Below are 14,856 nucleotides of genomic sequence, written 5' to 3'. Positions count from 1 at the left end.
AAATTACATCAGCACTGGGATGTCTTGCAAAATGTTTTTGTCTTATTTGTGTTTATTTAACATTTTCCTGCTGATTACCCAGTGGACACATTTTGCACTGATCAAACCTGTTGGAACAAAATAGACAACGATACGTTGCAGGTGCAGTTTTTTTTGCCTTGTGTGACCCAAAGCCATAATTGGCAGGTGGGATCTTAAAAATTAAGGTCAATAATTGCAGTGACATGTTCCTGACAGTCATGTATATGAAGATATTTTTATCTTGTGGAATATTTGTATTTTTGAACGCTGTGTTTTTAAACTTAAAAGCCATTATAGAAAGCACAATAATATTGAAAAATATATACATCCAAGTCAAGTCAAGTCAAGTTTATTTGTCACATACACATACAAGATGTGCGGTGAAATGAAAGTGGCAATGCCTGCGAATTGTGCAAAAGATTACAATTACAACATAAAAATTAAAATTAATACAGAAATTAAATTTAGTTCCTGGAGATATAATAGTTAACAGTCGTGATGGCCTGTGGGAAGAAACTCCGTCTCATCCTCTCCGTTTTCACAGCATGACAGCGGAGGCATTTGCCTGACCGTAGCAGCTGGAACAGTCCATTGCTGGGGTGGCAGGGGTCCCCCATAATCTTGCTTGCTCTTGATCTGCACCTCCTGATGTATAGGTCCTGTATAGGGGGGCGAGTGTAGTTCCCATAGTGCATTCAGCCGAACGCACTACTCTGCAGGGCCTTCCTGTCCTGGGCAGAGCTGTTCCCAAACCAGACTGTGATGTTGCCGGACAGGATGCTCTCTACAGCCCCAGAGTAGAAGCATTGAAGGATCCTCAGAGACACTCTGAATTTCCTCAGATGTCTGAGGTGGTAAAGGCGCTGCCTTGCCTTACCCACCAGTGCGGCAATGTGTGTTGTCCATGACAGATCCTCTTTGATGTGGATTCCCAGGTATTTAAAGCTGCTCACTCTATCCACAGTAGACCCATTTATTTCCAGTGGCGTGTACGTCCTTGGATGTTGAGCCCTTCTAAAGTCCACAATCAGCTCCTTCATTTTTTTGACATTCAAGAGGAAGCTATTGTCCCGACACCAGAGTGCCAGATCAGCCACCTCCTCCCGGTAGGCCTTCTCATCGTTGTCGGAGATCCGGCCCACCACCATAGTGTCATCAGCAAACTTGATGATGGAGTTTGAGCTGAACCTGGTCACACAGTCATGTGTGTCATGTGTGTACAGGGAGTACAGTAGGGGGCTAAGGATGCAACCCTGGGGGGATCCTATGTTCAGGGTGAGGGAGCTAGATGTGTGTTCCCCCATCCTGACCACGGTGCCTGGCGGTGAGAAAGTCCAGGACCCAGGCACACAGAGGAGTGTTAAGCCCCAGCTCTAGCAGCTTCTCAACAAGTCTGGTGGGGGCTATGGTATTGAAAGCTGAACTAATGTCAATGAACAGCATCCTCACATAGCCCCCCTTCTGGCTGTCCAGATGAGAGAGAGCGGTGTGCAGAACCTGGGAGACCACATCATCCGTGGATCTGTTCAGACGGTATGCGAACTGCAGTGGGTCAATGTTGCGAGGAAGGAGGGCACAGATGTGGTTCTTGATTAGTCTCTCGAAGCATTTCATGACAACCGAGGTGAGGGCCACCGGTCATAGAAACATAGAAACATAGAAAATAGGTGCAGGAGTAGGCCATTCGGCCCTTCGAGCCTGCACCGCCATTCAATATGATCATGGCTGATCATCCAGCTCAGTAGCCTGTACCTGCCTTCTCTCCATACCCCCTGATCCCTTTAGCAAAAAGGGCCACATCTAACTCCCTCTTAAATATAGCCAATGAACTGGCCTCAACTACCTTCTGTGGCAGAGAATTCCACAGACTCGCCACTCTCTGTGTGAAGAAATGTTTTCTCATCTCGGTCCTAAAAGATATCCCCCTTATCCTTAAACTGTGACCCCTGGTTCTGGACTCCCCCAACATCGGGAACAATCTTCCCGCATCTAGCCTCTCCAACCCCTTAAGAATTTTATATGTTTCTATAAGATCCCCCCTCAGTCTTCTAAATTCCAGTGAGTACAAGCCCAGTCTATCCAGTCTTTCCTCATATGCAAGTCCCGCCATCCCAGGGATTAATTTGGTGAACCTTCTCTGTACTCCCTCTAAGGCAAGAACGTCTTTCCTCAGGTTAGGAGACCAAAACTGCACACAATACTCCAGGTGCGGTCTCACCAAGGCCCTGTACAACTGCAGCAGAACCTCCCTGCTCCTAAACTCAAATCCTCTTGCTATGAATGCCAACATACCATTCGCTTTCTTCACTGCCTGCTGCACCTGCATGCTTGCTTTCAATGACTGGTGCACCATGACACCCAGGTCACGTTGCATCTCCCCTTCTCCCAATCGGTCACCATTCAGGTAATACTCTGCTTTCCTGTTCTTGTCGCCAAAGTGGATAATCTCACATTTATCCACATTATATTGCATCTGCCATGCATTTGCCCACTCGCCTAATCTATCCAAGTCACTCTGCAGCCTCCTAGCATCCTCCTCGCAGCTAACACTGCCACCCAGCTTCGTGTCATCCGCAAACTTAGAGATGTTGCATTCAATTCCCTCGTCCAAATCATTAATATACACTGTAAATAACTGGGGTCCCAGCACTGAGCCTTGCGGTACCCCACTAGTCACTGCCTGCCATTCCGAAAAGGACCCGTTTATTCCTACTCTTTGCTTCCTGTCCGCCAGCCAATTTTCTATCCACCTCAAAACTGAACCCTCAATACCGTGTGCTTTAAGTTTGTACACCAATCTCCTATGTGGGACCTTGTCGAAGGCCTTCTGAAAGTCCAGATATAACACATCGACTGGTTCTCCCTTATCCACTCTACTAGTTACATCCTCGAAAAATTCTATAAGATTCTTCAGACATGATTTGCCTTTGGTAAATCCATGCTGACTTTGTCCGATGATTTCACCACTTTCCAAATGTGATGCTATCACATCTTTAATAACTGACTCTAGCATTTTCCCCACTACCGATGTTAGGCTAACTGGTCTATAATTCCCCGTTTTATCTCTCCCTCCCTTTTTTAAAAAGTGGGGTTACATTAGCTACCCTCCAGTCCTCAGGAACTACTCCAGAATCTAAAGAGTTTTGAAAAATTATCACTAATGCATCCACCATTTTATGAGGCTACTTCCTTAAGCACTCTGGGATGCAGCCTATCTGGCCCTGGGGATTTATCTGCCTTTAATCCATTTAATTTACCTAACACCACTTCCCGACTAACCTGGATTTCCCTCAGTTCCTCCATCTCATTAGACCACCGGTCCCCCGCTATTTCCGGCAGACGGTTTATATCTTCCTTAGTGAAGACAGAACCAAAGTATTTGTTCAATTGGTCTGCCATCTCCTTGTTCCCTATGATCAATTCACCTGTTTCCGACTGCAAGGGACCTACATTTGCCTTAACTAATCTTTTTCTCTTGACATATCTATAAAAGCTTTTGCAGTCTGTTTTTATGTTCCTTGCCAGTTTTCCCTCATAGTCTATTTTCCCTTTCCTAATTAAGCCCTTTGTCCTCCTCTGCTGGACTCTGAATTTCTCCCAGTCCTCTGGTATGCTACTTTTTCTGGCTAATCTGTATGCTTCATCTTTTGTTTTAATACTATCCTTGATTTCCCTTGTTAGCCACGGATGCACTACCTTTCCTGGTTTGTTCTTTTGCCAAACTGGAATGAACACTTGTTGTAGTTCATCCATGCGACCTTTAAATGCCTTCCATTGCATGTCCACCGTCAACCCTTTCAGCATCAATCGCCAGTCTATCTTGGACAATTCACGCCTCATACCCTCAAAGTTACCTTTCTTTAAGTTCAGAACACTTGTTTCTGAATCGACTTTGTCACTCTCCATCCTAATTAAGAACTCTACCATATTATGATCACTCTTGCCCAAGGGGCCTCGCACAACAAGACTGCTAACTAACCCTTCCTCATTACTCAATACCCAGTCTAGAATGGCCTGTTCTCTCGTTGGTTCCTCGACATGTTGGTTTAGAAAACCATCTCTCAAACATTCCAAGAAATCCTCTTCCTCAGCACCCCTGCCAGTTTGGTTCACCCAATCTATATGTAGATTGAAGTCACCCATTATAACTGCTGCACCTTTAGTGCATGCATTTCTAATTTCCTGCTTGATGCCATCCCCAACCTCCCTACTGCTGTTAGGTGGCCTGTACACAACTCCCACTAGCGTTTTCTGCCCCTTAGTGTTTCGTAGCTCTACCCATATCGATTCCACTTCCTCCAAGCTAATGTCCTTCCTTTCCACTGCTTTAATCTCCTCTCTAACCAGTAACGCTACCCCACCTCCTTTTCCTTTCTGTCTATCCTGCCCGAATATAGAATATCCCTGGATGTTGAGCTCCCAGCCTTGGTCACCCTGGAGCCATGTCTCCGTAATCCCAACTATATCATAATCATTACTAACTATCTCCACATTTAATTCATCCACCTTATTACGTATACTCCTTGCATTGAGACACAAAGCCTTCAGGCTTGTTTTTACAACTCTCTTACCCCTTATACAATTATGTTGAAAAGTGGCCCTTTTTGATTTTTGCCCTGGATTTGTCTGCCTACCATTTTTACTTTTCACCTTGCTACCTGTTGCTTCTACCCTCATTTTACACCCCTCTGTCTCTCTGCCCCTGCTCCCATGCCCCTGCTCCCATCCCCCTGCCACATTAGTTTAAATCCTCCCCGACAGCACTAGCAAACACTCCCCCTAGGACATTGGTTACATTCCAGCTCAGGTGCAGACCGTCCTGTTTGTACTGGTCCCACCTCTCCCAGAACTGGTTCCAATGTCCTAAAAATTTGAATCCCTCCCCCTTGCACCATTTTTCAAGCCACGTATTCATCTGAAATATCCTCCTATTCCTACTCTGACTAGCACGTGGCACTGGTAGTAATCCAGAGATTATTATCTTTGAGGTACTACTTTTTAGTTTATCTCCTAGCTCTCTAAATTCACCTTGTAGGACCTCATCCCGTTTTTTACCTAAATCGTTGGTGCCAACGTGCACCACGACAACTGACTGCTCACCCTCCCCCTTCAGAATGTCCTGCAGCCGCTCAGAGATATCCCTGACCCTTGCACCAGGAAGGCAACATACCATCCTGGAGTCTCGTTTGCGGCCGCAGAAACGCCTATCTATTCCCCTTACAATTGAATCCCCTATCACTATAGCCCTTCCACTCTTTTCCCTCCCCTCTTTTGCCGCAGAGCCACCCACGGTGCCATGAACTTGGCTGCTGCTGCCTTCCCCTGATGAGCCATCTCCCCCAACAGTATCCAAAATGGCATATCTGTTTAGGAGGGAGATGACCGCAGGGGACTCCTGCACTACCTGCCTACTGCTACGCTGGCTAGTGGCCACCCGTTTCCTTTCTGTCCGCTTATCTTTTACCTGTGGTGTGGCCAACTCACTATACGTGCTATCCACGACCTTCTCAGCATCGTGGATGCTCCAGAATGAGTCCAACCGCAGCTCCAACGGTCGGTAGTCATTCAAACAAGCTGGATTAGGAAAGATCCTAAACCTCACCGTGGGGACATTGTCATTGGCTATTGTTGCAATGAAGTCCGTAACCGCTTCCGCAAACTCACTGACATCTCTGGAACATGCTTGGAACATATTCCAATCGACATCGCTCAGTGCATCTTGCAGCATGGCCTCTGAATGGTCAGACCACCGCTTTACGTCCCTCTTCACTGTCGTTTCCCGTACTATCCGTTGTTTATACTCCGGCAGCAGGAAAATAGCCGCGTGGTCAGATTTTCCAAAAGGAGGGAGAGAAACGGCCTTGTAGCCCTTCCTGAACAGCGTGTAGCAGTGGTCCAAAGTTCTATCCCCCAAGTGACACACGTGATGTGTTGGTAGAAGTTGGGCATGACCTTTTTGAGATTTGCCCTATTAAAATCCCCAGCCACCAGCATAGCCGCATCAGGGTTTTTATTTTGGTGTCGACACAACACATCGTGTAGGCCCGATAGTGCCACGTCGGTGTCCGCATGCGGTGGAATATAGACGGCTGTGATGATCATCGAGCTGAACTCCCGGAGAAGGTAGCAATCATAGTATAGTTCAAGACTCGAGTGCTTAATTGTCATATATAACGAAACAACAATTAAAATTCTTCCTTGCAGCACTCCAACAGGTTTGTAAACACAGTACTCCTAGATAACATAAACAAACAAAAAATTCAATACATTAAAAAAAACCCAATATAGTGCAAAACAAAACAACGCCCGAAGTCCCTCGAGCTACCAGCGCGGCACATTGGCACAGTGGTAGAGTTGCTGCCTTACAGCGCCAGAAACCCGGGATTGATCCTGACTACGGATGCTATCTATGTAGAGTTTGCATGTTCTCCCTGTGATCATGTGGGTTTCCTCCCACATCCCAAACAGGTGCAGGTTTGTTGGTTAATTTTCTTCTGTAAGTTGTGTCTAAGGTGTAGGATGGAACTAGTGTATGGATGATCATTGGTTGGCATGGACTGGGTGAGCTAAAGGGCCTGTTTCCACTCTGTATCTCTAAACTAAACCAAGACTATTATTAATTTTGATAGTTAAGTTGTTTCCACATAAAGTGGATTAAAATGTGTTAACTGAAGTTTTTCTCACCTGCACTAAATTACTGAACTTATCTTTATAAGGGAAAATAATTGCAATATTTTTAACAATCTGAATCTGTGTTTGTGACAAGTATAAGCCCACCTTACATCAGCATCAAAGCAAAGGGTTGTATTTGTTCAACCATTGTGTTGCAAAGTGTAGAAAAATTGCATGCTATTTATTATCTATTTTAAAAAGCAATCAGATGCATGCTAGAAACAGAGTGAAACTCTTTTATTTTAAAATATAACTGGATAAATCTGCATGTTCGACACACTTTATTTGTGTTGGAAAGTATCCTAGTTCAGTTTTGGTTACGAATCCACGGAAGAAACACACATGCAAGCCCTTAGTGTAAATGCCGGAGTATCTTTATAAATGTGAAGTGAGACATTGAAATAGATTTATGAAGTCTTGGGGCAGGAAAGGCTAATGCCATGAGAGTGCTAGTATTGCCACCATAGCAGCTCTTCCTTCATCTCTGCACATATGAACAGTTGATCCCTGTAGTCATATATAACAGTAAATATTAATAACTTAACAGTCTGCAGACAGAGCTGAAGATATGGAACATTATTGGAGGATGGAATAGAGCAGGTGGCACTTTAATATGTTTAGTGTCATGGTTGACTCTAAAGACTAGTAGAATGAAATTACTTGAGGTGGAAAGATTTAGGAAGTGAACTCATTTTGCTGCGCAAAGGAAATGCTACTGATCAGGCTCTCTGTGTCCCTTTTCTAGGTTGGAAAATATTAACCCTGAAGAAAATGACATGGTAAGCCATTCTCTAAGGAGAATTTTTAATGTCACGCTTATATCTTGGAGGCTTAGACACAATTGAATGGGTTTCCAGAGCTAAGAAGTAAGAAAATATGATTTTGACACAGTAATAATGTCCATCTCAGATGTTTTATAAAGCTAAGTAATTCTATTTCATGTACTTTTCCATGTAGCCATTAATTAAGTCTAATCTAAGCAATATCTAATTTTAAATTCATGTGTAACTATCATGTAAATGTTATTGATAGACATTGCAGGAATTACTGAACCGAATCAACAATGCTGATACAAGGAGAGCAGTTGATAAGAATGGAGATTTAATTGTAGATCGAATTCACAAAGCCAGGGAGCGGAAGAAAAGAATAACTGCTGAAGAAATGAATGCAGTTGTTGAGGAAAGGGATGCAGCCTTATCAAGAGTAAGTATTTTTATTCCTGCTTAGATGCTTTATATCATTAATCAGTGACCTTTATCTTCCATGTTATCAGCATTTTTTTTCAAATGAAAGGACACAAAATAATAAAAGTAAAATTCATATTATTCAAATTGAAATCCAACACATGGAATTAATATTCATTATGATATGTGCCAATTCTCTGAGATTCTTTCATCCAATTACTTTAAAACAATCAAGAATGACCATGTGTTGGTTGCAGTGCAAATTCTTTATTTTTGTGAAATGCTACATTTTTCAGTTTCTCCTTTTTTTAGGGAATTCTTTAGCATGCTTGGAATTTCTCATCCCCCTTAACTAATAAGTTAACAGGATGGAGATGCAATGCTGTGGTTTCATACTTTTGTTGTGCATTTATTCCATTAAGCTGGGAAGATTTATGAGGATGTTGCCAGGACTTGAGGGGTTGAACTATCGAAAAAGGTTGGCCAGGCTAGACTTTATTCTTTGGAGCACAGGAGGCTGAGGGGTGATATTAATAGAAAGGTATAAAATCATGAGGGGAATAGATAGGGTGAATACACAATATTTTTCTCATAAACAGCAGTGTTGCAGCTGGTGGAGTTGCTGCCTCACAATGCCGGGGACCAGGGTTCAATCCCGACCTTGGGTGTCGTATGGAGTTTGGACGTTATCCCTGTGACCACGTGGCTTTCCTCTGGGTGCTCCAGTTTCTTCCCACATCCCAAGGATGTGTGGCTTTGTCGATTAATTATCATCTGTAAATTTCCCTTGGATGTTTCGGGAGTGGATGCGAAAGTGGGATAACATAGAACAAGTGTGAATGGGTGATCAATGATCGGTACGGACTCAAAAGATACACAAAATGCTGGAGTAACTCAGTGGGACACTGAAGAAGGATCTCGACCCAAAATGTCACCCATTCCTCTCCAGAGATGCTACCTGTCCCACTGAGTTACTCCAGCATTTTATGCCAATTTTCGGTGTATAGCAGCATCTGCAGTTCGTTCCTACACATATCGGTATGGACACGGTCATCTGGAGGGCCTGTTTCCATGCTGCACCTTTCAATCAATAATCAAACAAAAAACTAGGGGACATAGGTTTAAGGTGAGAGGGGAATGAATTAGTAGGAACCTTAGGGGCAACTCACACAGTCAATGGGAGGTATATGGAGCGAGCTGCTAGAGGAAGTAATTGCGGCAAGTACAATAACATCTTGGTTGGCATGGATGAGTCGGGCTCACCGCCAGGCCCCAAGTGGTCAAGGTGGGGAGACATACTTCTAACCCCCTCACCCTGAACACAGGATCCCCCCAGGGTTGCATCCTTAGCCCCCTACTGTACTCCCTGTACACACATGACTGTGTGGCCAGGTTCAACTCCTCTCCATCATCAAGTTTGCTGATGACACTGTGGTGGTGGGCCTGATCTCCGATAACGATGAGCAGGCCTACCGGGAGGAGGTGGCTGAACTGGCACTCTGGTGTCAGGACAACAGTCTCCTCTTGAATGTCAAAAAAACTAAGGAGCTGATTGTAGACTTTAGAAGGGCTCAACATCCGAGGACGTACACGCCACTGGAGTTAAATGGGATTACTGTGGATAGGGTGAGCAGCCTTAAATACCTGGGAGTCCACATCACAGAGGATCTGACATGGACAACACATATTGCCGTACTGGTGAGTAAGGCAAGGCAGCGCTTTTACCACCTCAGACAGTTGAGGAAATTTAGTCTCTCTGAGGATCCTTCAGTGCTTCTACTCTGGGGCTGCAGAAAGCATCTTGTCTGGAAATATCACAATCTGGTTTGGGAACAGCTCTGTCCAGGACAGGAAGTCTCTGCGGAGAGTAGTGCATTTGGCTGAACGCACTATGGGAACAACACTCGCCCCCCTGCAGGACCTATACATCAGGAGGTGCAGATCCAGAGCCAGCAACATTATGGGGGGCCCCTACCACCCCAGCAACGGATTGTTCCAGCTGCTACGGTCAGGCAAATGCCTCCGCTGTCACGCTGTGAAAACAGAGATGATAAGACGGAGTTTCTTCCCACAGGCCATCAGGACTGCTAACTCATATCACCAGGGACTAATTTAAATTTACTGCATTAATTTATTTTTTGTGTTAAAATTTTATTTTTCTATTCTGTTTCTTAGTTTAGCACAATCCGCAGGCGTTGCCACTTTCATTTCACTGCACATCTTGTATATGTATGTGACAAATAAACTTGACTTGACTGAATCTGTTTCCGTGCTGTATTTAGGACTCTACTAACAAACGAGACGTAAGTAAACAAAGTGAAGTGAAATGACCTTCCAGTAAAATGTATGCTTGATTTCCAGCAATGATAAGGAAGTATTTTTTAAGCTCTGTGAATTATTTCTCTGGAAGCCCAAAAAGTTGTTATCTGAAGTTTAACGATTTGGAATGTACTATCATCCAGATTTGCCATTCACGTTAGCTGAGTAGGCATCAAGCATATGCATATTAAGCTGCTTGCGTTTCCTGCTCTAAACAGATAATATTCCCTTTTGTGACCGAGTCTGAACTAGAACACAAAGGGATGCATTCTTGACATAGCTGGGAGGATTATATCTCAAGGATTTTTGGGTCCCTAATCCATTGATATTTAGGTCATTTTTTTAAACTTCACCTAACCTCGTGTCAATTTGCCTCTGTAAATTCCGATGTCATTTATTAGATTGCTGAGTAAACAGACAAACTTGTTGGAATCTGAACAAAAACAAATATTTAAATCTCACCTCAAATATTTGAAATTTTGCAGTGCATTCATATTCCTTTCCATCAAAATACACACACACTGCTAAATATTGACATCTTGCTCCTTGAACATTATGCAACTAAATCTTTAGTTGTATTTATTTAGAGCTGTTAACTGATGTATCACCATATGACACTTTGATGATTTAACTGTTACTTTGTGAAACAAATGCAAAGAATATCAACCAATCTGCAGGGCCTAGCACTTCATTGCAGATGTGGCAACGTTACTCAATGGAGGATTTTTTTTCCTGACAAAATCATGAAAAATGGAAATATTATTGGAATCCTAGTTATACTGCTCGTTATAATTTGGCTAAGTATATCTGACTATTCCAAAGTGACAAAAATGCTGTACTAAATAATTTCCTTCTATGAAATAGCTGACCTCTAAAAACTATGGTTTCCTTGTTGATTTATTGCTGCATTGTCAGTGGATATAGGGCATGTAAATTCATAAACTTCATTTTGGAGGAATCAGTAGCAAACTATTTAAGCCACTAAGATCTAGTGGTGCTAAAAATGTATACATGAGTTTATTGATAGATCTTTACCATTTGAACAGGATTTTGCAAGTCTTATGTTGAAAGATGATCACTGAATTGTTTTTATCTCCACATTTGAGCAATCATGGTAGTTCCTTTAATTTGCTGGTGAAAATTGTTTGTATACATGGAATCAGACAGGGCCATTGAGGAATATAAAGAAAAAGAATTCAAGCGGGCGATTAGAAGGGCTAAAAGGGGACACAAAATGGCATTGGTGAGTCAAATTACAGAAAATCCCACATCTTTTTTACCTACATTAAAAACAAGAGGCAGTAACCAGGGAGAAGGTAAGACCATAAAGGAGGGAATTTGCACTTGGAGTCTGGGGATGTAGCAGATGTACTGAAAGAATTCTTTGCATCTGTTTTACCAAGGGGAAGGAAATTGAGAACAGTATCAGTGTGGAGAGCACTAATATATAAACATAGCACAAAAAGTAAGGAAATTTGTGTTTGGTAGATTATTTCTTTGTTGTAACAATGCTTCTTGGCAATAAATCTTATACCGTTGGAAAGCCTGTTTATTTCCCTTTTAAACGGTGCCACATTTGTAAGGAACATGCATTTGTGGGATGAGCAGCAGAGCTGAGTATATGGGTTGCGCCCATGAAAAATTTGCCAAATCTTCTCTGCCAATGCCAAACAGCTTATTCTGCTGTTGCTATTGACTCTTGTTTTGAGCTTCTGGTACCCCCAGGTGCTGACAATCAGGTGCCTGATTGGCACCTGATTGGCAGCATCTGTGAGCATGGGCCCTGCTACAGTGGTCAGTAGGTGTCTGCTCCAAGAATCGGCATGCCACGTTTGACTGATCTGGATAGGGCCCGTGCGATAGGGCAACTTCAAGCTGGTGTTCCGCAAAACCAAGTTGCGGCATTATTTGGAGTGAGCCCTAGTACCGTCTCCAAAGTGAAGGCCAAGTTCCATATAACGGGGGATGTCAGAGACAGGACGCGAAGTGGGCGTCCCAAGAAGACAACACCCGAAGAAGACCGTTTCCTCACCCTGTCAGCACTTAGGAACCGTAGGCTGTCTTCTACAGATTTGCAGTCAAGGTTTGCAGGACGATATGGCCGACGGCTCTCTGCCCAGACAATTCGGAACAGACTGCAAGCAGCCGATCTCCGGTCTCATAGGGCTGCCAGGAGGCCTGCCATGACTGCCCTTCACCATCAGGCCCGTTTGCGCTGGTGTCGGCAACACGTGCACTGGAACCTGAACATGTGGAGAAACGTTATGTTCAGCGATGAGTCCAGATTCTGCCTACGGCAGTTGGATCATAGGGTCAAAGTGTGGAGAAGACGCGGAGAACGCTATGCTGATTGCTGCACCGATAGAGTAACATCTTTTGGTGGAGGCAGTGTGATGGTGTGGGGCGGCATCTCCCTCACTGGAAAAACGAGGCTTGTCATCATTGGAGGCAATCTCAATGCAGAGAGATATCGAGATGAGATTCTGCAACCAGTGGCAATCCCATATCTCCACAGTTTGGGACCGAACTCTATCCCCCAAGATGACAATGCTCGCCCCCACAGAGCAGGGTTTCTCAGAGACTACCTCCAGAATTTGGGAGTGGAGAGGATGGAATGGCCTGCCGGCAGTCCTGACCTCAACCCCATTGAACACTTGTGGGATCAGCTTGGGTGTGCTGTTCGTGCCAGAGTGACCAACACAACCATGTTGGCTGACTTGTGACAAATGCTGGTTGAAGAATGGGATGCCATCCCACAAGTGTGTGACCAGGCTGGTGACCAGCATGAGGAGGATGTGCCAGGCTGTTGTGGCTGTGTATGGTTCTTCCACACGCTACTGTGGCTCCTGTTTATTAAATGAATAAATTGTTAAATTGCCAATATGTCTTGTTTCTTCAGACTTCAATCATCCAATCCACCAAACAACACCGAACAAGAGTCAATGGCAGAATAAGCTTTTTGGCATTGGCAGAGAGGATTTGGCAGATTTTTCATGAGCACAACCCACATACTCAGCTCTGCTGCTCATCCCACAAATGCATGTTCCTTACAAATGTGGCACCATTTAAAAGGGAAATAAACAGGCTTTCCAACGGTATAAGATTTATTGCCAAGAAGCATTGTTACAACAAAGAAATAATCTACCAAACACAAATTTCCTTACTTTTTGTGCTATGTTTATAAGAACAGTTTGGGATTAAGAAGGAGGTAGTATTGGGGCTCTTGAAGAGTATTAAAGTGGATCCCCAAGACCAAATGGGATCTATCCCAGATTATTGAGAGAGGGGAGAGGAGATTGCAGGAGCCTTGACAAACATCTTTGCATCGTCTCAAACCACAGGGGAGGTCCTGGAGGACTGGCGCGTAGCTAATATTGTTCCTTTGTTTAGGAAGGGAACCAGAGGGGATGCAGGGAATTATAGGTGAATGAACCTCAAGTCAATGGTAGGGAAGCAATTAGAGAGGTTCTTTGGAACACGATTTCCTCCTATTTGGAAGAGTCTGGGAGATGGAGTTTAATCCGGCAGGTGCAAAGTGATGCAAAGTCGAATGTAAAGGGAAAATGTACAATTAATGGGGAAAATGTACAATTAATGGGACAACCCTCAACAGCATTGATGTACAGAGGGATCCATCAGATCCCTCTGATATTGGGGTCCAAGTCCTTAGCTCTCTGAAAGTGGCAACTCAAGTAGAGTGGATCTATCTATACTTGCCTTCATAAGTCGGAGCATTGAGTATAGAAGTCAGGAAGTCATGATGCCGCTTTATAGGACTTTGGTTATGTCACATTTGGAATATTGCATGCAGATGTGTTTGCTCCATTACAGGAAAGATGTGGCGGGTTTAGAAAGGGTGCAGAGCAGGTTTACCTGAATGTTGCCTGGATTAGGGGCTATTAGTTACAGGGATTGGTTTTTCAGGAGTGCCAGAAGGGAGACTGATAGAAGTACATAAAATTATAAGTGGCATTGAGGGAATAAATAGTCAGAATCTTTTTCCCAGGATGGCAAAATCAAATACTTGAGGGAATTGTTTTAAGATGAGAGGGGCAAAGTGTAAAGGAGATTTGCAGGATTTAGTTTGGATGAGTACTCAATGGTAAAAATGGACAGTGGGCAGAAAGGGCTGTTTCTTTGCGAAACAATGCTATGCCTCTATATTGCTTCCTCATCTAACATTATTTGAATAATATGCTACCTTTCTGTTTTTCATTCCAAAGTGGATAAGTTCACGTTTATTCATGTTACACTACATCTGTCACCTTTTTGCCTCTCACTCAATCTTTCTTGATCCTCTTGAAGCCGTTTTGTGTCCTCTACAAAAATTATAGTTCCACCTAGTGTTCAGCCATCTTTGAAATTATACATTTTGTTCCTTCACCCTAGTCAGTGAATGTGTTATGAACAACCGAAGCCCAAGTACTGATATCTGCAATACCCGAGCACTGATTCCTGCAGTACCCATGCAATTACTGCTTGCTACACCAGAAGAGATCCAGGTATTCCTACTCTGTGTTTTCAGCGTCAGCTAATATTCAATCCATGCCAATGCCTTATCTTAAATACCATGCACTTCAGTTTTGCACACTAACCTTTTGTACAGGGTTTTATCAGAAGCTTTCTAAAAATCCTAGTGCACCAGATCTTCTAATTCTCT

General features: G+C 43.6%; 1 protein-coding gene across 8 annotated transcripts in view; it reads left to right on the top strand.

The window, feature by feature from the left end:
* Positions 1 to 14,856, top strand: part of mipol1 (mirror-image polydactyly 1) — a 181,976-nt gene that overhangs the window by 82,012 nt on the left and 85,108 nt on the right. For all 8 annotated transcript variants that reach the window (XM_078406548.1, XM_078406551.1, XM_078406549.1 and 5 more), the window contains 2 exons: positions 7,439 to 7,472; positions 7,726 to 7,896. In XM_078406548.1, the coding sequence (XP_078262674.1) occupies positions 7,439 to 7,472; positions 7,726 to 7,896 (205 nt within the window). The remainder of the gene's footprint in view (positions 1 to 7,438; positions 7,473 to 7,725; positions 7,897 to 14,856) is intronic.

This window comes from Rhinoraja longicauda, chromosome 10 (assembly GCF_053455715.1).
Source record: "Rhinoraja longicauda isolate Sanriku21f chromosome 10, sRhiLon1.1, whole genome shotgun sequence".
NCBI classification, from domain to species: Eukaryota; Metazoa; Chordata; class Chondrichthyes; order Rajiformes; family Arhynchobatidae; genus Rhinoraja; species Rhinoraja longicauda.
This window is presented reverse-complemented; position numbering and strand designations above follow the sequence as displayed.